The sequence below is a fragment of the Notolepis coatsorum genome, assembly GCF_963971535.1.
Source record: "Notolepis coatsorum genome assembly, chromosome: 17".
Classification (NCBI taxonomy): Eukaryota; Metazoa; Chordata; class Actinopteri; order Aulopiformes; family Paralepididae; genus Notolepis; species Notolepis coatsorum.
In genome coordinates, this window is record NC_140181.1 from 104,617,151 (window position 1) to 104,641,060 (window position 23,910).

The 23,910-nt window shown below is 44.7% G+C and overlaps 1 protein-coding gene across 1 annotated transcript in view; it reads left to right on the plus strand.

The window, feature by feature from the left end:
* Positions 1–23,055, plus strand: part of LOC311243382 (nuclear receptor subfamily 2 group C member 2-like) — a 38,915-nt gene extending 15,860 nt beyond the window's left edge. Inside the window, 9 exon segments of the mRNA XM_084332598.1 lie at positions 1,984–2,074; positions 2,642–2,793; positions 5,860–6,037; positions 7,110–7,231; positions 8,240–8,321; positions 8,323–8,380; positions 11,274–11,411; positions 14,313–14,418; positions 22,375–23,055. Of these exon segments, the coding sequence (XP_084188724.1) occupies positions 1,984–2,074; positions 2,642–2,793; positions 5,860–6,037; positions 7,110–7,231; positions 8,240–8,321; positions 8,323–8,380; positions 11,274–11,411; positions 14,313–14,418; positions 22,375–22,552 (1,105 nt within the window). The 3' untranslated portion in view covers positions 22,553–23,055.
* The last annotated feature ends 855 nt before the right edge of the window (positions 23,056–23,910 follow it).

Consider the following 23,910-nt stretch of genomic DNA (forward strand, 5'->3'; position numbering starts at 1 on the left):
AGGGTGCTCTTGGTCTGTCTCCTTCCCCTGCCACGAGAGAGTGAGAGGGTGCTCTTGGTCTGTCTCCTTCCCCTGCCACGAGAGAGTGAGAGGGTGCTCTTGGTCTGTCTCCTTCCCCTGCCACGAGAGAGTGAGAGGGTGCTCTTGCTAATCGATCTTGACGGCCTTCTAGCGACAGGTGCGTCCGGAAGCGGACGCCCAAATATGGGTAGCGCCCAGCCATTGGGTCGCTACGTAGCGTCCTTCAATCACCAAGCCCAGTGGTGGCTTGGGGTTGCCACACTACATAGACATGTACATTTTAAATGCAGTACAAACGTAGCCACAGACAACAATGTATCAGACAACATTTTCATGCACTTTAAAATCTAGTTTTTAACATTGTCGAGGAGCCATGATTTGACTTTTTTCTTAAAATTGTGTCGGCTACTAATGCATTTTAGCTGTGAAGGTAGCAAATTCCAATTTGTGGCTCCCCAGAATTTAAAAGAACATTTGCCCATATTTGTTTTGAACCTGGGTTACATTCACTCAACCTTTATTTAAACTCCAGGGACACTGAGGTGTCCCTCATTTACAGCGATGTCAAGGATACAATTAAAAGAGATAGAATAACAGTGGTTCCCAAAGTGGGGGTCGCGAGCCGCCGCAGGGGGGTCTCGAGATGATTTCCAAAAAAAATAAAAATACAAAAAGATTTCCAAAAGAAAAAAAAGATTAAAAAAAAAATTATAGTCAGGCCACTGAACTTAGAAGCAGGCCAGGCCAGTGTTTCTAGTTGCAGAGATCACTGCAACTCACACAAGTTGGAGAACTATCTCTCTCTATCTCTCTCGCGGAGGTGGGACCCTTACAAAAAACTAAAAGTCCATCAAAATCAGTGTTGTTGCTAATCATTGACACATGCTAGCCTGTAATAATCCCCCCCAGAAAAATGAAAATATATATATATATATATTGATATATTGCAAATATATGCCATCACACACACTGGCATTTAAAGGGTTAGAATTAAAAATGAATTGGATATGTGGTGTTATGATCAGGGCTGAAGTTGAATAAAAGATTTATGAAAGAAAAAGTGGTAAATTATTTCAACATATAGTCATATTTTTATGGCGTTTTTGAAGAGGACAATTTAGTCCCTTATGGTAAGAGTGAGTATTTTTTTCAATCTGACATTACAAAAAAACTGAAAATCCATAAAAATCTGTGTTGTTGCTATATCATACATATGCTAGCCTGTTTTTTAACAATAATTTGTGATGCCATCACAAACACTGGCATTTAAAGGGTACAAATAAAAAAATGCCTGCACCAGAATGCAGGAAATTAAGTCTTTGTAACAAAAAACGTCCTGGTGGGGGACCACCAGACCCCCCACTTAATTAAAAAGTGGCCTGACTGGGGCTATATTTTGCACTATATTTCCTGGCCTGAATGATTTCCCCAGTCCGGCCCTGGTTAAAAGCCTCCAATGCTTATTAGTGTGTGTGCGTTTGAACGTTTGCATGTTTCAACCATACATTTCCTTTTATAAAAAAATAATACATTTTTATTATTTAAAAAAGATTTTTTTACCTCCTATAATAGTGGGGGTCGCGGCTCTCTGACACCGTTATTTCGGGGGTCGCGGCCTGAAAACTTTGGGAACCCCTAACACAAAGATAAAAACAAAGATGAAAACATCGTAATTGCAGCACGATACAAACCAAATAAAATAAGAACAGGGCTAAAGACAATTTCAAAATGACATACAATGGTTATTAATCAAATATTTAAATTGTGCAAAGGTTGGAAGAATATCAAACCTTAAGGTGCATTGAAGGGCGTTCTAAGAGTACAGAGCACTAAAGGAGAAGGCAGTTCTTCCATGCATGGAGGGATTTGTAGGTAAGGACGAGGATCTTGTGTGATATACAGGACTCCACACATTCATTCTAATGCCGTGTGTTTCCATGCCAACCTGTTGTCGTGGTGCAGGTCTAGTCTGCTGGACCAGGGGATGCTGGTCAACATCCAGCAGCCGGTCATCCAGGCTGACGGGACCCTTCTGCTGGCCACCCACCCTCAGGTACAACTGCTGCTGTGACTTCTGTCTGCTTTACTACTGCTAGTCTCCTCTTGTCACATGACAAGCATAACAATAGAACAGTAAATCACATAGTTCTTCCCATTAGGATCTGACATCCAAATAGGCCTCTTTGGTTTGATAAATATTTTAATTGACAGTAATAAAAGAGCAAAATAGAGTAGACAGCTTTTTTTTGCAAAAGTGCAGTGCAATATAATAGTTAGTAAAATAGAATAGACAGAGTACAATAATGCAATAGTTCAGTTCTGAATTACTGTTTAAACAGTTTACGACCTGACAGTCTTTCTTCCTGTTTGATACCCACACAGTTTAAAATCTGACAGTCTTTCTTCCTGTTTGATACCCACAGTTACCTGACAGTCTTTCCTGTTTGATACCCACACAGCCCAAAACCTGACAGCCACACAGTTTAAAACCTGTAATAAAAGAGTCAAATAGAATAGAAGATATTATGGCGTAATGTTAACTACAACTGACCTTCAACCTGTCTTGCTGGTGGCTGATGCTGTGCATCATGGCACTAAGGTGACGTGTGCCCTTCTCCAGATGGAGTCAGGCGGTCACCACGGCGACCTGGGGACGCTGGCCAACGTAGTGACATCACTGGCCCACCTGAGTGACTCTCTGAACGATGAGTTAAACAACGGTGATACCTCAGACAGCCAGCAGGAGGAGCAGTCTGCCAGGGAGATAACACGGTCAGTCAGTAGTAACACAGTGGAGGGAAATGACTGGTCCTTTTGATCAATTACTGTTCATTGCAAATTGTTAATTGTTGTTAAGTGTGATCCTTTAATTTTTTCAGATATCGATGGCTGAAACGCAAAACCTCCTATCAGAAAATTTTACTTTCTTTGAGAAAACAAAAAGAAACGTATTGTTTTCTTGCAGAATGCTTTTTTAAATATTTTCTTTTATTCTATTTATTTTTGGGCTTTCTGTATTTTTCACCCATCCCAATTTAGTCGTTATGCCAATTCCCTTCCTGGTCGTTGAGCACATTGCCCCACTGTCGGCCTGGGGAGGGTGTAGAACTAACACATGCCTCCTCAGATACCAGCCGCTTCTTTTCACCTGACAGCGAGGAGTTTCACTGGGGGAACGTAACGTGTGCGGAGGTTCACGCTATTTCCCCCAGATCCCCTCCCTGCTGAACAGGCCAGACCAGTAGGAGTCACAGTTTACAACGACCAGGACGCACACCCCACCGGCTTCGCACCCGCAAACACTACCAATTGTGTTAGTAGGGACGACTGACCAAGCCGGAGGTACCGCTGACAGCTGGATTTGATCCCAGAGTCTCTGTGGTGGTAGGCGAGTGCTTAGTCCACTGCGCCACCCAGCCGCCCTCAGAATGCAATTTTATTTAAGGATACCCAATACAATACACTGCTTTTGACTTTTGGGAAATATCTTCCAGACAGACTGAATAGGTGCAGATAGGAGGTTTCTCATCATCCAAAGTGAAATCAGAAAATCTAAAACTTTGCAGATAGGAGGTTTTGAATTTCAGCCATCGATATATTGTCAGGCATGGTACATCTATTTTTTTATCTAAATTGTTAACGGCGAATATTAAGTCAAACTTTTCAGAAAGATTATACCAATAAAATATTATTAACATAAATTGGGAAATGTCTTAAATATTGGAATGCCTATAGTTTAGAATTACAGTTTCAGTTTAATACTGCATCACACACTCATTACCATTAGGGATGGGTACCTTTCACATTTGAACCGATACGGTACCGGTACCTGTGAATCGATACCGGTAGCCAACGGTACCTTTTTTCGGTACTTTAGTCTCAAAATTTTTTATTTACCTACCTCAGTCGTGAAAAAAATAATCCAAACTTCAAATAACTACAATTTCGACCGTTTTCGGCTTGCCATTGCTCCGACTGCTTTGTTGTTGAATCAAGTCAAATCCTAGATAAGCATATATTGTGCGTGTGAACGTTGACATAAAAAAAAAAGTAAAAGAAAAGAAAATTCGGTATCTCATTTGAATCGATACTCGGTAGTACCGACGTGTTTCGGTTCGGTACCTCAAAAGTACCGAATTCGGTACCCATCCCTAATTACCATACTATAGTTTAGAATTACAGTTTCAGTTTAATACTGCATCACACTCATTACCATACTATAGTTTAGAATTACAGTTTCAGTTTAATACTGCATCACACTCATTACCATACTATATATTTGTATTCATACAAGGTCAAACGGCATCATACAGATCATGTTGTTATAAGTTGAGGTTGTATGAAACCCCCAGGATCAGCTGCAGCTGCTGCTTCTGAGAGGAACCCAGCAAAAACAAAACAAATAAATACATCTATAACAACCAAAGGCACGTTATATAGAACAAAACAAGACATTATTATATAGAACATAACACGATACAGACAGTAAAATATACTAGTACAGAGAAGAGTGTAATTTTTTGTAGTCAATCATCAGTTATATGAAGACATGTGTTTTATTTTTTACATTTCTATTAAAGGGACATTTCTACCACGTGATCCAATATAATGACCAGTTTACAATATGATGACTAGTTTATGATGAGCAGTTCACAATATGATGACTAGTTTATGATGAGCAGTTCACAATATGATGACCAGTTTATGATGAGCAGTTCACAATATGATGACCAGTTTATGATGAGCAGTTCACAATATGATGACCAGTTCACAATATGATGACCAGTTTATAATGAGCAGTTCACAATATGATGACCAGTTTATGATGAGCAGTTCACAATATAATGACCAGTTTATGATGAGCAGTTCACAATATGATGACCAGTTTATGATGAGCAGTTCACAATATGATGACCAGTTCACAATATGATGACCAGTTTATAATGAGCAGTTCACAATATGATGACCAGTTTATAATGAGCAGTTCACAATATAATGACCAGTTTATGATGAGCAGTTCACAATATGATGACCAGTTTATGATGAGCAGTTCACAATATGATGACCAGTTCACAATATGATGACCAGTTCACAATATGATGACCAGTTTATGATGAGCAGTTCACAATATGATGACCAGTTTATGATGAGCAGTTCACAATATGATGACCAGTTCACAATATGATGACCAGTTCACAATATGATGACCAGTTTATGATGAGCAGTTCACAATATGATGACCAGTTTATGATGAGCAGTTCACAATATAATGACCAGTTTATGATGAGCAGTTCACAATATGATGACCAGTTTATGATGAGAAGTTCACAATATGATGACCAGTTCACAATATGATGACCAGTTTATAATGAGCAGTTCACAATATGATGACCAGTTTATGATGAGCAGTTCACAATATAATGACCAGTTTATGATGAGCAGTTCACAATATGATGACCAGTTCACAATATGATGACCAGTTTATAATGAGCAGTTCACAATATGATGACCAGTTTATGATGAGCAGTTCACAATATAATGACCAGTTTATGATGAGCAGTTCACAATATGATGACCAGTTTATGATGAGCAGTTCACAATATGATGACCAGTTCACAATATGATGACCAGTTCACAATATGATGATGACCAGTTTATGATGACCAGTTCACAATATGATGACCAGTTTATGATGAGCAGTTCACAATATGATGACCAGTTTATAATGACCAGTTCACAATATGATGACCAGTTCACGAGTGGTGTTGTTTCTATGAGGATGACCTCACAGAAATAGCGCACTGAGACTGTGTGTCTGTGTCTGTGTGTTGTGTACAGTGCCTTTGACACCCTGGCCAAGGCCCTGAACCCGTCAGAAGCGGGGGCGGGGCAGAGCCTGGCGGCTAAAGGGGACTGTGTGGGCGGAGCCACCATCCAGCTCATCAGCAGAGACCAGCAGACCCCCATCATGGAGGTGGAGGGCCCGCTGCTCACCGACACACACGTCAGCTTCAGGGTGCGTGGGGCGCTGTAGACCGCGGACTGGGTCTCTAACGTTTGGTTTTATCTGTCACATTTAACCCTTTCACTACCACACCGTCTGTTTGGTAGTGAAAGGGTTAACCTTCTGTAGTGTGGTTGTGAAAGGGTTAACCTTCTGTAGTGTGGTTGTGAAAGGGTTAACCATTTGTCGTGTGGTAGTGAAAGGGTTAACCTTCTGTAGTGTGGTTGTTTCTAAAGTTTGGTTTTATTTGTCACATTTAACCCTTTCACTACCACACCGTCTGTAGTGTGGTAGTGAAAGGGTTAACCTTCTGTAGTGTGGTAGTGAAAGGGTTAACCTGTAGTGTGGTAGTGAAAGGGTTAACAGTCTGTAGTGTGGTAGTGAAAGGGTTAACCGTCTGTAGTGGTAGTGAAAGGGTTAACCTTCTGTAGTGTGGTTGTGAAAGGGTTAACCTTCTGTAGTGTGGTTGTGAAAGGGTTAACCTTCTGTATTGTCACAGTGAAATGCTTTGGTAGTGTGGTAGTGAAAGGGAAGGTATATTACAGTGAAATGCTTGGTTCTGTATGAGCCTCCTGAGAATGTGCTTCATACAGTAAAAAAAAAGTAATTTAAGAATAAAGACCAAAACACTATACAAAACTAAAGTACAAAATGCAAACAAAATGCTAAATGCATAATAATTGACTATGTCCAGTATTTGAATATATTTATGATCATAATACTTGTTATTATTCTTCCAGCTGACTATGCCAGGTCCCATGCCTGAGTATCTGAATATATTTATGATCATAATACCGGTACTTGTTATTCTTCTTCCTTCCTGACTGACAGCTGACTGCCCAGTCCCATGCCTGAGTATCTGAATATATTTATGATCATAATACTTGTTATTCTTCTTCCTTCCTGACTGACAGCTGACTATGCCCAGTCCCATGCCTGAGCATCTGAATATATTTATGATCATAATACTTGTTATTCTTCTTCCTTCCTGACTGACAGCTGACTATGCCCGGTCCCATGCCTGAGCATCTGAATATATTTATGATCATAATACTTGTTATTCTTCTTCCTTCCTGACTGACAGCTGACGATGCCCAGTCCCATGCCTGAGTATCTGAACGTTCACTACATCTGTGAGTCAGCGTCCCGCCTCCTCTTCCTGTCCATGCACTGGGCGCGCTCCATCCCCGCCTTCTCTGCTCTCGGGTGAGGAAACTGTCAGTCACTACCAGCTCCTCTGTGTGTCTGTGTGTCTGTGTGTGTCTGTGTGTGTCTGTGTGTGTCTGTGTGTGTCTGTGTGTGTGTGTGTGTGTGTGTGTGTGTCTGTGTGTGTCCGTGTTTTCTAAGCTCAACAACAGGATGTGCATCATCATCCTCTATATTTGTGACCGCGCCCCCAGCACTTGTCTCTCTCTCTCTCTCTCTCTCTCTTTCTCTCTCTCTCGTTTAATCTGTGGATTGTTTGTTTCTTTGTATATGGTAAGGAATGATCATTTTGTGTAAATGATGTTGTACGCCGACCATCAAGTAATACTTGTTTAGTTTAGGAACAGGGGGCAGGTAACTATAAGTATAATAATAATATAATAGGGGGCAGGTAACTATAAGAGTTATTCTTCTTCCTGCTCCTGCTGCCCGTGTGGTAAGAACGTTATTTATGATTTAGTATGAACAACTGTATGATTGTATTGCTTCCCATGTGGCAAATAAAACTCTGAATCTAAATCTGAATCTCTCTCTCTCTCTCCTCCTTTCCCTCTCCCTCTAACACCCCCCCCCTTTTCTCTCTCTCTCCCCCCCCCTCTCTCTCTCTCTCTCTCTCTCTCTCTCATTCTCTCCTCCCCCCCCCCCTCTCTCTCCCCCCCCCCTCTCTCTCTCTCCCCCCCCCCCTCTCTCTCTCTCTCTCTCTCTCTCTCTCTCTCTCTCTCCTCTCTCTCCCCCCCCCCCCCAACATCTCCCCTCTCTCTCCTCTCTGTTTCTCTCTCCCCCCCCCATCTCTCTCTCTCTCTCTCTCCCCCCCTCTCTCTCTCTCTCTCTCTCTCTCTCTTCTCTCTCTCTCTCTCTCTCTCTCTCTCTCTCTCTCTCTCTCTCTCTCTCTCCCCCCCCCTCTCTCTCTCTCTCTCTCTCTCATCTCTCTCATCTCTCTCTCTCTCTCTCTCTCTTCTCTCTCTCTCTCTCTCCTCTCTCTCTCTCCCCCCTCTCTCTCTCCCACAGTCAGGAGGTGAACACCAGTCTGGTGCGGGCCTGCTGGAATGAACTGTTCACTCTGGGTCTGTCTCAGTGCGCTCACGTTATGGGACCTGTCCACCATCTTAGCTGCCATCATCAACCACCTTCAGAGCAGCATCCAGGACGGTACGGCCCTCAGTCTGACCACAGTGTGGTGAGGGGCAGAGGACACCACAGTGTAGTTCAACAGTGTGACACTAGGGGCAGAGGACACCACAGTGTAGTTCAACAGTGTGACACTAGGGGCAGAGGACACCACAGTGTAGTTCAACAGTGTGACACTAGGGGCAGAGGACACCACAGTGTAGTTCAACAGTGTGACACTAGGGGCAGAGGACACCACAGTGTAGTTCAACAGTGTGACACTAGGGGCAGAGGACACCACAGTGTAGTTTCAACAGTGTGACACTAGGGGCAGAGGACACTACAGTGTAGTTCAACAGTGTGACACTAGGGGCAGAGGACACCACAGTGTAGTTCAACAGTGTGACACTAGGGGCAGAGGACACCACAGTGTAGTTCAACAGTGTGACACTAGGGCAGAGGACACTACAGTGTAGTTCAACAGTGTGACACTAGGGGCAGAGGACACTACAGTGTAGTTCAACAGTGTGACACTAGGGGCAGAGGACACCACAGTGTAGTTCAACAGTGTGACACTAGGGACAGAGGACACCACAGTGTAGTTCAACAGTGTGACACTAGGGGCAGAGGACACCACAGTGTAGTTCAACAGTGTGACACTAGGGACAGAGGACACCACAGTGTAGTTCAACAGTGTGACACTAGGGGCAGAGGACACCACAGTGTAGTTCAACAGTATGGCATAATGGCATAAAATAAGTACAAAAGTACAATGTCGCTCGAAGGCATGTGAACCCCCCCCCCCGGAACGGTCAGTCCCCCAAGAACACATAATTATGATCAATATCATACAATCTATTATGATCTTGTGAATACAACCCATGTTAAAAACATTCCTATCGAGTAACAAATGCAAATCAAATGTATTTGTATATAAAACCCAAAATTACAACACGTTGCCTCGACAGGCTTCACAGATCAACAAGTAACATCACGAGGTTTTGCACGAGGTTTTACACTTCCAAAAGTGAGGTCGAATGCAATGAAGCGAACTGTCATGTTCCGTGGTATGCAGGAATGGAACTCTCTTCCCAGACATGTTAAGCAGGAGAATAGTAAATGCCGTTTCAAAATCGTGGTAAAACAACATTTTCAACCAAAGAAATTGACATTCCCTAATAGATAGTGTGTACGTAAATTAAAATGTATGTGTCTGATAAAGAGATAGGTATATATGGATGAAAAGGCATGTGTCTGATAGGGATATATTATTAAAATATTGTATAATTTTGTATTTTTATATTGTATTATGAATTTGATTAGGGGTTTTTACTGTTGTTTTAATTGTCTGTATGACATGTAAATGTTGTGAGTGTATAAGGGTTTTTATTGTTGTTTTAATGGTCTGTATGTCATGTAAATGTTATGAGTGTATAAGGGTTTTTATTGTTGTTTTAATTGTCTGTATGACATGTAAATGTTGTGAGTGTATACGTCTGTAACTGTATTTTATGTGTTATGGACCCCAGGAAGAATAGCCCCAGCACTGCTGTGGCTAATGGGGATCCAAATAAACTTAAACTTAAACATCACAATAGATCCACAATAATAAAAAAAAAAAAAAACACACCCATCAAATCCACAATTTTAGAACACCATCCAGACTTTCCCCAATGAAGATAAGGAACAACTCCCTGTAACCTAGCAACAGGGGGAAAAGGGGGAGAAACCTCAGAGGGGCAGTTCAAAGGGGATCCCCATCAGGCTGTGGTGACATATGGTGTTGCTATGGATGATAGATTGATGGGGAATAGAACAAGCAAATAATTGGTAATTACTGTCACACCTCCCAAGATCTCTTTTATGTTTGACCTTTAAACTTGGCATTAACAGGGTTCACACAAGGTCCTTGAAGTGCTTAAAGTGCTTGATAACAAAAAAAAGTCAACACCTGGAATTCCTTGAAAACAGCCAATTTCTTCCTTGAAATTCAAATCAACCATTCGCATTGAATGTTTTGTTCATCCATGAAATACATTTCTCGTGCGCTCCAACTGCTTTTCCTCATTTCTTCGCGTGTGATGCTCTAAGCTGGCAAGCAGGCCAAGAAGATGCTTAAAAAAAAACTGCATTTAAACGTGAATTGTATCCTTCGAGTGACATCCTTGAAAATGAAAAACAGTGCTTGGAAAAGTCTCCCTGTCTCCGGCGGCCTCGTAGTGGTGACCGGAGTGCTGGACGTCCCGCGATGATGTCGGGGAGGTTGCGACCCTCTCTGCGCCGCCCCCTATCTCCCTGTCTCCGGCTGTCTCGGAGCAATGACCGGAGTGTTGAATGTCCCGTGATTAAGACGGGGAGGACGTGACCCTCTTTGCGCCGCCCCTGTGCCTCAAATAGATTCGCTATCAGCTCTATCTTTAATCTTTCAAAATGTTCAGTTGCTATTGCATGCACTTATCTGTGTTTCATTACACACATGAGTGCATGCTTACCAACTGTTTCGCCTGTTTTATTGCAACACTACTATCACCGACATCTAAGAAGGGAGATCCCCCCTTGAACGGCCCTTCTAAGGTTTCTCTCCTCCACACTGCCTGTGGAGCATTTTTCCCTATTGTTAGGTTTTAGTGAGTTTTTCCTTACCTTCGCGTGGGGCATGTCTGGGAGTGCTTGCATTCTTTCATTTATTTGCATTTATTTTAAATTTGTTGGACCTTATGGTGTTCTTGTTCTGTTCTTGACTTATTGTTATGTTTCTTCTTGACTTGTTTAAAGAAGACGTGTACGGCCCATGGGGACATTAACGTGTGTTGTCGGGCCTTACAAATACATTTGATTTGATTTGATTTACTTAAAAGTCCTTGAATTTCATTTTGCAATGTCTGTGGGAAACCTGATCAACCTTTGACCTTGACATCCTCTCTTAACCCTGCAGACAAGGTGTCCGGGGAGCGGGTGAAGCAGGTGATGGAGCACATCTGGAAGCTGCAGGAGTTCTGTAACAGCATGCTGCGGGTGGAGACGGACAGCTACGAGTACGCCTACCTGAAGGCCATCGTGCTGTTCAGCCCTGGTGAGAACCCTGACCCCTGACCCTGACCCTACCTGTTCAGCCCTGGTGAGAACCCTGACCCCTGACCCTACCTGTTCAGCCCTGGTGAGAACCCTGACCCCTGACCCTGACCCTACCTGTTCAGCCCTGGTGAGAACCCTGACCCCTGACCCTACCTGTTCAGCCCTGGTGAGAACCCTGACCCCTGACCCTACCTGTTCAGCCCTGGTGAGAACCCTGACCCCTGACCCTACCTGTTCAGCCCTGGTGAGAACCCTGACCCCTGACCCTACCTGTTCAGCCCTGGTGAGAACACTAACACTAACCCTACCTGTTCAGCCCTGGTGAGAACACTAACACTATGGCGGGGCGATATGGCCTAAAAATCTAATCTCTGATAAAATAATTATAAAAGAAATCCGATTTACGATTTTAATCGATTTTCTTCTCTTGAAAACTAGAAACACCAAGGAAATCATTCAAATAAGCTTTTATTTTTATTTTTTATTATCAAACTAAGATGAATTTCCCTATTGGGATTGAAGTGCAAACCTAACTTTCACCAATCTTCACAATATAAAAGGTTACTCTTGATCAAACAAAGATGAATGTCCCTATTGGGATTAATAGTGCAATAACTTGCTTTTTCACCAAACTTCACTTAAAACAAATAAAAGGTGCCTCTTGATCATCAAACAAGAATACATTTCCCTATTGGGATTAATAAAGTGCAAATCTAACTTTCACCAAACATCACTTTTTGTAAAATAAAAGGCGACTCTTGAAAAAAAAGAAAATATATATACCGTTATATATATATATATATTTTTTTAAATCGATTTAAATTTTTCAAAATCGTCCTAAATCATTAATTCGAATTAATCGATAAAATCGATTAATCGCCCAGCCCTACCTAACACTAACACTAACCCTACCTGTTCAGCCCTGGTGAGAACACTAACACTAACCCTACCTGTTCAGCCCTGGTGAGAACACTAACACTAACCCTACCTGTTCAGCCCTGGTGAGAACCCTGACCCCTGACCCTGACCCTACCTGTTCAGCCCTGGTGAGAACCCTGACCCCTGACCCTACCTGTTCAGCCCTGGTGAGAACCCTGACCCCTGACCCTACCTGTTCAGCCCTGGTGAGAACCCTGACCCCTGACCCTGACCCTACCTGTTCAGCCCTGGTGAGAACCCTGACCCCTGACCCTGACCCTACCTGTTCAGCCCTGGTGAGAACACTAACACTAACCCTACCTGTTCAGCCCTGGTGAGAACACTAACACTAACCCTACCTGTTCAGCCCTGGTGAGAACACTAACACTAACACTAACCCTACCTGTTCAGCCCTGGTGAGAACACTAACACTAACCCTACCTGTTCAGCCCTGGTGAGAACACTAACCCTACCTGTTCAGCCCTGGTGAGAACACTAACACTAACCCTACCTGTTCAGCCCTGGTGAGAACACTAACACTAACACTACCTGTTCAGCCCTGGTGAGAACACTAACACTAACACTAACCCTACCTGTTCAGCCCTGGTGAGAACACTAACACTAACCCTACCTGTTCAGCCCTGGTGAGAACACCCTAACTAACACTAACCCTACCTGTTCAGCCCTGGTGAGAACACCCTAACTAACACTAACCCTAACCCTTAGCTCTGAGAATTCCTGCAGAAATATTGATGAGTATTTTGGTGGCCGGTACAATGTGATGATGAGCAAAGACAGTTAAACTTTGAGCTCAATAGCAAGATATTCAAATGATATAAATTCACCCATGTCAATGTCATTACATACAAACCATGTAGATAAAATAGCGGCAACCCCTCCCCCTTTCCTATTTTGTCTGACCGATTGATAATACTTATAATTTGGAGGGCAGGCTTCTAATTTAGCCAGGTCTCGACTAGGAACATGCATTGCAAATTCTTTTCAGTTATTAGATCATTGATTAAGAAAGATTTGTTGCTCAGCGATGGCTGAGCGATGATAGGTCAGTGATTTTGTGATGGGGGTGAGGCCAGCCTTGGCTGAGTGATGATAGGTCAGTGATTTTGTGATGGCTGAGTGATGATAGGTCAGTGATTTTGTGATGGCTGAGTGATGATATGTCTGGTGAACGAGACTCGTGCCTTTTAGGGAATGGCTGTGTCTAATGTTTCAAGTTTCAAGTTTTGTTTTATTTGTCACATATAAGGTACATTACAGTGAAATGCTTGGGTCTGTATGAGCCTCCTGAGATTGTGCTTCATACAGTAAAAAGAATAAAGACCAAACACTATACAAAATATACAATATACAAAACTAAAGTACAAAATGCAAAAATGAGGTAGAGATGTAGTGCAAATATTTTTGTAATAAATAGATAAAATATGGTGGTGTTAAAAAGTGAATGTTAAAGGTGAGTGTTTAAAGTGAGTGTGTGCATGTGGATGTGTGTGCAATGAATGTAGATGGCGCTGGGTTAGTGTTGCATAGAGTCCACATTGAGCATCCTGATGGCCTGGGGATAGAAGCTCCTTCTGAGTCTCCTGTGCCGGCCATGAGACTCCGGTAGCGCTTGCCTACCGCAGCAGTTCAAGGAGGCAGTTGTTTGGGTGGCTGGAGTCTTTTTTATAATTTTTTTTATTATCTTTATTAGCATTTTACAGCTTTTTTTCCTGGTCACGCAGGACTGAGCCAGTATGACGGCCGGGCCAAGCCGGAGGCAACGCCGACAGCCGGATTCGATACCAGTGTCTCTCGCGTTGGTGACGAGCACTTAGTCCGCTGCGCCACCCAGCCGCCCCCTGTGATGTTTCTTCTTGACTTGTTTAAAGAAGACGTGTCCGGCCCATGGGGACATTAACGTGTGTTGTCGGGCCTTACAAATAAATTTGATTTTATTTTATTTGTGTGTTTCTCCTGACAGACCACCCAGGCCTGGACAGCGGCAGCCAGGTGGAGACGTTCCAGGAGAAGGCGTTGATGGAGCTGCAGGACTACGTGCAGAAGACCTATCCTGACGACGGCTACAGGTACATCAGGGCTGTAACCATGCACATGGTTTCAGATTCTAAATGGATTTTGAGGTTATGAGGATTTGATTTGATTTTCAATAAATTAGCATTAGCAGTCTCACCCAGTTCTTAGACTACTCTCACTCAGACCATCAAAGAACCATCGGACTATCACATGAAATTAACAGGAATTACCCTTTGAGGTATATCACAGACCATTTAGAATGGCAATATTATCAGTGTCATGGCCCTAATATCGTATTTGGAGGTTTCCGCGCCGGTAACATGGCAGCGGTGATACACATACTTCGGTCTCAAGACTTAGTCCTGCATGTATCAACAAATGCGTATGTTGGTGTGAATTTATGTGTGCCATTATTACTACCAACTGTAATAATTGTGGAATATTACTATAATGAGCTGTATGTGTATGAACCAAGCATCACACTGTAATGTACTTGTACTTTATACGTGACAATAAACTACTACTACTCTACAACTCTCACCCTTAAAGTCGGAGTAATGTGAAAAATAATAAATAATAATACACCACAGAAAAAACACCACCCAGCCAAGTTTGAATGATTAACAACATTAATAACTATTATAAAACACAGCTCATCTGGCTGCTCAGACCATTTCTCAGGATTGTGGGGGCAGATCATAATGATTGATAGCTCCCTTTCATCTCAAGTGCCCATTTTATTTTTCCATTCAATCACAATTTATTTAGCTATAAACAAATGGACCCTGCTTGGTTAGAAAGCTTGACTGCTCTCCTGGGCCCTCATTTATCAACGTTGCGTACGCACAGATATGTGCGTAACCCATGCGTACTATCATTTCTAAGCAAAGTGTGGGACTTATCAATTTTAACTTGTGCTTGACTTTGTGCATATATCTACGCACAGCTCGGAGCATGCGTACCTGACGCCCGGTGGTAGAATATGATTACAACGCGGAAATAAGCTCGTTATTATTTTGCGCACAGACCGCAGAAACACGGGAACGTTTTGATTAATAAAAGGCTTTGCCATAACGTTAAACGAAACAAGTGGAACCCCGAAGGTGTAAGCAGAATACAAGTCATATGAACACGCACAATATAGTGTTCTTCCCCCTTCCTACTGTATAAGAAAGAATAAAAAACGCATTGCAACGAGAACAGAGGTTATTTGTTGAGTGTATGTGTATTACAAAACCCTTGCAATAAATGTGTCTTAAATTAATTAAAAGCATACATGCTCTGGATACAGAGCATATATCGTGTGGGTGATATGACTTGTATTCTGCTTACAGAATTTCACTTATTTAGTTTTACAATGTCAAAGCCTTTTAAATATAAATCAAAACGTTCCCGTATTTCTGCAATCTATGCGCAAAATAATAACGAGTTGAGTTCTAACAAAGAACGTATTAGGGTAGGCTGATAGAGTAAACTATGATATCAATATGAATATGAATATGATATGATATAAGGTATACTGGTCCGTCCGCAAGGATAGCGAGGAGTCGGACAGCCATTAAATGCCATTTGAGATTATAGGCTATTAATGCAAAGCGACGGCCTATAGATATACATATTATTTAATGTTTTCATAAGCGTAAAGATACAACAGCTAGATTAATGATCAAGTTAGTTTATTGTGCAGGGTTCGCAGGGCTGTGCCATGTGCTATTATATATGCGCAAGTTACTGTTGCATAATGTAGGCTATGGGCTGGCTGCTATTATATGTAATTCATATAGGCTACCTAATACCGACAACAAGTTTCAAGTTCAAGTTTCTTTAATAGTTGTCATACAGAAGTACAGAATACTTTTATACAAAATGCTTCTTACTGTTACGCTCCAGAGACTGTGCAAGACAAGAATGAAATAAAATAACATAGTTGTAGTATGTAAATTAGAAGTAAAAAAAATGAGGTCACAGTGTTCAGTATAGACATATGTACAATGTTCGATGCAGAATAGACGTAACTGAGTTACCATATAATATACAATACTATGCAGTGTACTAATATACAATACTATGTAGTGCAAGGCAGAAATGGGATGAGGTGCAATTTAGGTACAATTTACAGTAGGTGTACGAGTTGTAGTGCAAATCCTTTATCAATAAATATAAAGTGTGTTTGTGTGATCTAAAGTGGGTGCTGCAGTGTGTTGTTTGTTTAAGTGAGTGTGTGGGTGTGTGTGCTGTGTGCATTTGATGGTTGTTGCATAGTGTTTATTGTTCGTTTTGCAGCATGATGGCCTGGGGATAGAAGCTTCTTCTGAGTCTTTCTGTGCTCGCCTTAAGACTCCGGTATCGCTTGCCTGACCGCAGCAGTTCAAAGAGGCAGTTGTTCGGGTGGCTCGAGTCCTTAATAATTCTCTTAGCCTTCCCCCTGCACCGCTTGTTGTAAATGTTCTGGAGGGTGGGAAGCCCCCCTCCAATTGTGCGTTCGGCTGAACGTGTCACTCTTTGTAGTCTGCTACGGTCTTGTGCAGTGCTATTCCCAAACCAGGAGGTGATGTTGCCAGTCAGGATGCTCTCTATTGTACATGAGTAGAAGTTCCTAAGGATCTTCTGACTGACTTGGAACTTCCTTAGGCGCCTGAGGAAGTAGAGGCGTTGTCGTGCCTTCTTCACAACACTGTCAATGTGTGTGGTCCATGTCAAGTCCTCGGATATGTGGGCTCCGAGGTACTTGAAACTGTTCACTCTCTCAACCGGTGCCCCGTCGATGCTGAGGGGGCTGTAGTCCTTGACCCCCGACCTCCTGAAGTCCACAATCATCTCTTTTGTTTTGCTGACGTTCAGGGAGAGGCAGTTCTCCTGACACCACTGTGACAGATTTTCTACCTCTTCCAGGTAGGCCCTCTCGTCGTTGGCAGAGATCAGGCCCACCACTACTGTGTCATCAGCAAATTTGATGATTGTGTTGTTGTTCCGCTGTGCCACGCAGTCATGTGTGTACAGGGAGTAGAGGAGGGGGCTCAGAACACAGCCCTGGGGGGCCCCTATGTTGAGCGTGATGGATGAGGAGGTGCAGTTGCCTGCTCTTACCACCTGGGATCTGCCCGTCAGGAAGTCCAAGACCCACTGGCAGAGGTCATAGTTCAAGCCCAGGTCCCTGAGCTTGGCTATGAGTTTGGAGGGGACTATGGTATTGAATGCTGAGCTGTAGTCGATGAACAGCATTCTCACATAGTTCCCCTGCCTCTTGTCCAGGTGTGATGCTGCTGTGTGCAGCACATGGGCTATGGCGTCCTCCGTGGACCTGTTGGGGCGATATGCAAATTGCAGGGGGTCCAGGTTGATGGGGAGGGAGAAACAGATGTAGCCCTTCACTAGCTTCGCAAAGCACTTCATGGCTATGGAGGTGAGGGCTACAGGGCGGTAGTCGTTGAGGCAAGCGGGCGTAGATTTTTTGGGTACAGGGATGATGGTGGACTTCTTCAGACAGGTGGGGATGACAGCCTGTTCCAAGGACAGGTTGAAGATGTCAGTGAATACCGGGGCCAGTTGGTCGGCACAGACTTTTAGGACGCGGCCGGGGATGCCGTCCGGTTCTGCTGCCTTCCTGATATTCACTTTTTTAAAGATCCGTCTCACCTCATGCTCTGTTACCCTGAACACTGAGTCTCCATCAGCAGACCCCCCCCCCCCCCCCCATTGCCGTGGTTTGTAGGCTGGTGTTGTTATTCACAGCCTCAAACCTCGCATAGAAGGAGTTGAGATCATTTGCTAAGGATATGTCACTGTTCAGCTTGAGGGAGGTGCCTTTGTAATCTGTCATTGTTCTGAGGCCCTGCCACATGCCTCTAGAGTCAGCCTGTTTAAACTGAAGTTCAACTTTATCCCTGTAACGCCGTTTTGCCTCTATTACTGCTCTCCTGACGTTGTATCTTGCCGTCTTGTGTTCTTCCATGTTGCCTGTCACCAGGCCGGAGTTGTAGGCTGATGTGCGCACTTTCAGAGCCTCACGGACGGATTTATCTACCCAGGGCTTTTGATTTGGGTAGATTCTAATTGTGGTAGAGGGGATTGTTTCTTCTACCAGAGTACAGACAAAGTCCAGCACCGTTTCAGTGTATTCGTTAATATTGGCTGTGTTATCACGGAATACCCTCCAGTCTGTGCATTCAAGTGCAGCTTGGAGTGTCTCCTCTGACGTCACGGTCCAACGCTTAACCTCTCGCGAGACCACCGGCGTTCGCTTGAGACTTTGTTTATACTTTGGCAAAAGAAAAATGGCGGCGTGATCGGACTTACCGAATGGGCTAAGAACCTGTGACTTGTACCCATTCTTAAATTGCGAGTATACATGGTCTAATATGTTCTCGCCTCTGGTGGGACAGGTCACATGCTGATAGAAATTCGGCAACACCTTTTTAAGACGCGCGCTGTTGAAATCGCCCAGAACCAGAATGGCAGCGTCAACGCTAGCTATCTGTTGTTTGTTTACCTCGTCATGCAGTTTTGAAAGTGCGGCCCCAGTGTTCGAGTGTGGTGGGATGTACACTCCGATGAGGATGATGGACGTTAACTCTCTCGGAAGAAAGAAGGGTCGGCATTTGATCGTGATGAACTCCAGGTCTGGGGAGCAGTGGTTAGACAATTCCTTTGCGTTGCCTATATCGCACCACTCCTTGTTTATCATGAAGGCAATGCCGCCTCCTTTCGTCTTTAGTGACTCTGTCGTCCGGTCCTTGCGGAGGACAAAGAAGTGTTCTGCCGGTTCTATTGCATGATTCGGGACATCTGGAGACAGCCAAGTTTCTGTGAAACAGAGGACATTACAGTCCCGAATGTCCCTCTGGAATTGGATCCGTGCTCTGATGTCGTCCAGTTTATTTCCTATCGATTGCACATTGGCCAACAATATGCTGGGCAATGTGGTTCTGTGTCGTTTGGACCTCAGTCTGTTCCGGACCCCGGCTCTCTTCCCTCGTCGTCGCTGCCTCTCCTGGCTTTGGCCACGGCCACAACAAAATAGATTGTATCATATACCCGGTAGCCAATCGAACTAATTCATATTCCAGCATGGTTATAATGACACACCAACGCCAAACAGTGGTTAACGGTCTTTATTAGTATTTTGAGCTGTCCAGGCAGAATTGCAGCAATGGTCTTAGGGAGTCGTTGATATCTGACATCACCGTGTACAAGTGATGAACAATCTCGCTCGTGGAGTTTCTCAGAGTTCGCTCGGGTTAGTCCATTATTTCACATCCCATGGGGGGTGTTTCATTACCATATATGGATAATCATGCACGAGCATTGACGGTAAGAACAAATGGTATTTATCAACACGGAGGAGCGTAGGACCCATGTACGCACGGTTGATAAATCCCAATATTTCTGTGCGTACACACATTCTAAATTCCGTGCGTAGGAACGGAAATAGAACACTTTCTACGCATTGTTGATAAATGAGGGCCCTGGTCTCCTATAGGCTGGTCTCCTATAGGCTGGTCTTCTATAGGCTGCTCTCCTGGTCTCCTATAGGCTGCTCTCCTGGTCTCCTATAAGCTGGTCTCCTATAGGCTGGTCTCCTATAGGCTGCTCTCCTGGTCTCCTATAGGCTGGTCTCCTATAGGCTGCTCTCCTGGTCTCCTATAAGCTGGTCTCCTATAGGCTGGTCTCCTATAGGCTGCTCTCCTGGTCTCCTATAGGCTGGTCTCCTATAGGCTGCTCTCCTGGTCTCCTATAAGCTGGTCTCCTATAGGCTGGTCTCCTATAGGCTGCTCTCCTGGTCTCCTATAGGCTGCTCTCCTGGTCTCCTATAGGCTGGTCTCCTATAGGCTGGTCTCCTGGTCTCCTATAGGCTGGTCTCCTATAGGCTGGTCTCCTGGTCTCCTATAGGCTGCTCTCCTGGTCTCCTATAGGCTGGTCTCCTATAGGCTGCTCTCCTGGTCTCCTATAGGCTGCTCTCCTATAGGCTGCTCTCCTGGTCTCCTATAGGCTGCTCTCCTATAGGCTGCTCTCCTGGTCTCCTATAGGCTGCTCTCCTATAGGCTGCTCTCCTGGTCTCCTATAGGCTGGTCTCCTGGTCTCCTATAGGCTGCTCTCCTGGTCTCCTATAGGCTGCTCTCCTATAGGCTGCTCTCCTGGTCTCCTATAGGCTGCTCTCCTATAGGCTGGTCTCCTGGTCTCCTATAGGCTGCTCTCCCGTGGGCTGATCTAACCCTCACAGTGACACAACATGTGCTTGGCTCCCCAGGTTAACCCGTATTATCCTGACGCGTCTGTGCTTGGCTCCCCAGGTTAACCCGTATTATCCTGACGCGTCTGTGCTTGGCTCCCCAGGTTAACCCGTATTATCCTGACGCGTCTGTGCTTGGCTCCCCCCAGGTTAACCCGTATTATCCTGACGCGTCTGTGCTTGGCTCCCCAGGTTAACCCGTATTATCCTGACGCGTCTGTGCTTGGCTCCCCAGGTTAACCCGTATTATCCTGACGCGTCTGTGCTTGGCTCCCCAGGTTAACCCGTATTATCCTGACGCGTCTGTGCTTGGCTCCCCAGGTTAACCCGTATTATCCTGACGCGTCTGTGTGCTTGGCTCCCCAGGTTAACCCGTATTATCCTGACGCGCCTGTGCTTGGCTCCCCAGGTTAACCCGTATTATCCTGACGCGTCTGTGCTTGGCTCCCCAGGTTAACCCCGTATTATCCTGACGCGTCTGTGCTTGGCTCCCCAGGTTAACCCTGTATTATCCTGACGCGTCTGTGCTTGGCTCCCCAGGTTAACCCGTATTATCCTGACGCGTCTGTGCTTGGCTCCCCAGGTTAACCCGTATCATCCTGACGCGTCTGTGCTTGGCTCCCCAGGTTAACCCGTATTATCCTGACGCGTCTGTGCTTGGCTCCCCAGGTTAACCCCGTATTATCCTGACGCGTCTGTGCTTGGCTCCCCAGGTTAACCCGTATTATCCTGACGCGTCTGTGCTTGGCTCCCCAGGTTAACCCGTATTATCCTGACGCGTCTGTGCTTGGCTCCCCAGGTTAACCCGTATTACCCTGACGCGTCTGTGCTTGGCTCCCCAGGTTAACCCGTATTATCCTGACGCGTCTGTGCTTGGCTCCCCAGGTTAACCCGTATTATCCTGACGCGTCTGTGCTTGGCTCCCCAGGTTAACCCGTATTATCCTGACGCGTCTGTGCTTGGCTCCCCAGGTTAACCCGTATTATCCTGACGCGTCTGTGCTTGGCTCCCCAGGTTAACCCGTATTATCCTGACGCGTCTGTGCTTGGCTCCCCAGGTTAACCCGTATTATCCTGACGCGTCTGTGCTTGGCTCCCCAGGTTAACCCGTATTATCCTGACGCGTCTGTGCTTGGCTCCCCAGGTTAACCCGTCTGTGCTTGGCTCCCCAGGTTAACCCGTAGTATCCTGACGCGTCTGTGCTTGGCTCCCCAGGTTAACCCCGTATTATCCTGACGCGTCTGTGCTTGGCTCCCCAGGTTAACCCCGTATTACCCTGACGCGTCTGTGCTTGGCTCCCCAGGTTAACCCCGTATTACCCTGACGCGTCTGTGCTTGGCTCCCCAGGTTAACCCCGTATTACCCTGACGCGTCTGTGCTTGGCTCCCCAGGTTAACCCCGTATTATCCTGACGCGTCTGTGCTTGGCTCCCCAGGTTAACCCCGTATTATCCTGACGCGTCTGTGCTTGGCTCCCCAGGTTAACCCCGTATTATCCTGACGCGTCTGTGCTTGGCTCCCCAGGTTAACCCGTATTATCCTGACGCGTCTCTGTGCTTGGCTCCCCAGGTTAACCCGTATCCTGACGCGTCTGTGCTTGGCTCCCCAGGTTAACCCGTATTATCCTGACGCGTCTGTGCTTGGCTCCCCAGGTTAACCCGTATTATCCTGACGCGTCTGTGCTTGGCTCCCCAGGTTAACCCCGTATTATCCTGACGCGTCTGTGCTTGGCTCCCCAGGTTAACCCGTATTATCCTGACGCGTCTGTGCTTGGCTCCCCAGGTTAACCCGTATCCTGACGCGCCTGCCGGCCCTGCGGTTGATGAACTCCAGCGTCACCGAGGAGCTCTTCTTCACCGGCCTCATCGGCAGCGTCTCCATCGACAGCATCATTCCCTACATCCTCAAGATGGAGACGGCCGAGTACAACAGCCCGGACTCCTCCGACCACACGGACTGACTGACTGACACCCGATCAGACCCGGCGCCGAACCAGGAGAACTGTTTATAAACACGATGTAAATCTACTCCATAGACCGCCTTCATCCCTCAAACAGGATTCTTTTTACGCTGTTGTTGGCCCCCGCCGGTCCCATAACTCTTGTCTTGTCGTTATGCATGAAACCATCCGCGAGAGACGCTGTTGGAACGAGTCCGTCTGGGGGAGAGGAGACGCTGTGGGATGAGGACGAGGATGTTTTCTGGACGAGATAACTTCACGGGGCTTTGTAAGTCTCTCTGGTTCAGATATCGAGAGCATTTAACTTTAGGAGAGCGAGGACTATTTACAGCTGGTGCTGTCGGCTTCTCTCTTCTACCATTAGCACTTAAGCAAATTCCTCGTTATGTGAATTCAACTTTTCTTTTCATTTAAAATATATATATATATTTTTTAGCTTAAGCCTTTTTCAAGTTGTTTGCAAGCCTTGCTCTGCGGATCATGTGCATCATCATGTAACAGTGTCTTCTGTTGAACCCTTTCACTACCACACGACAGAAGGTTAACCCTTTCACTACCACACTACAGACGGTTAAACCGTCTGTAGTGTGGTAGTGAAAGGGTTAACCTTCTGTCGTGTGTGGCAGTGAAAGGGTCAACCTTCTGTATTGTCGCAGTGAAAAGGGTTAACCATTTGGTAGTGTGGTTACTAGTGAAAGGGTTAATCAAATAGCTGTAGTTGCCAGGGTTACCACAAACACACAGAACACCTACTGTACACTGTGGAACTGGAAGTAAAGTTCCAGGGTGGGACCGTTTCCCTCGTTTTAGGTTAACAGATCTCTCGGTGCTGACATGACAGTGAAATGTCATTTGAAGCTATAAAATCTTTCTTTATGTTGGTATTATTTCAGTTTAGAAATAAAAGACCTGTTACAATTGGAAGAGAGAAATATGTTGTTTTAGGTCCTCTAAACAAATGTGTGTTCTGTTGAAAGCTTAAGGATGATTGTAGCTCCCTAAATAAGTCATAGGCTAAGACTAACCAAGGCTTATATCTGAATGTTATTACTGTACAATAGTAAACGGAAACATACATTTGAAATACTTTTTTCTTTTGTTTCTATTTTGAAATTGACACTTTATCTTTATAATGTGGAATAGAGCAGCGATGCACAGATGTGTTCTATATACAAGATGCTTTCTGTTTCCTAACTGTTAACGGTTGAAAGGACAACTTCTACATCAGGTACTAGAACTCAGTGTAACGGCAACTAACCTTGATCCTTAAAATCTACAAATGTTTTCAGATGCCATCAAGTGATTATTATTATTATTATTATTATTATTATTTAAATGTTTTTGTATTGCTCCGCCAC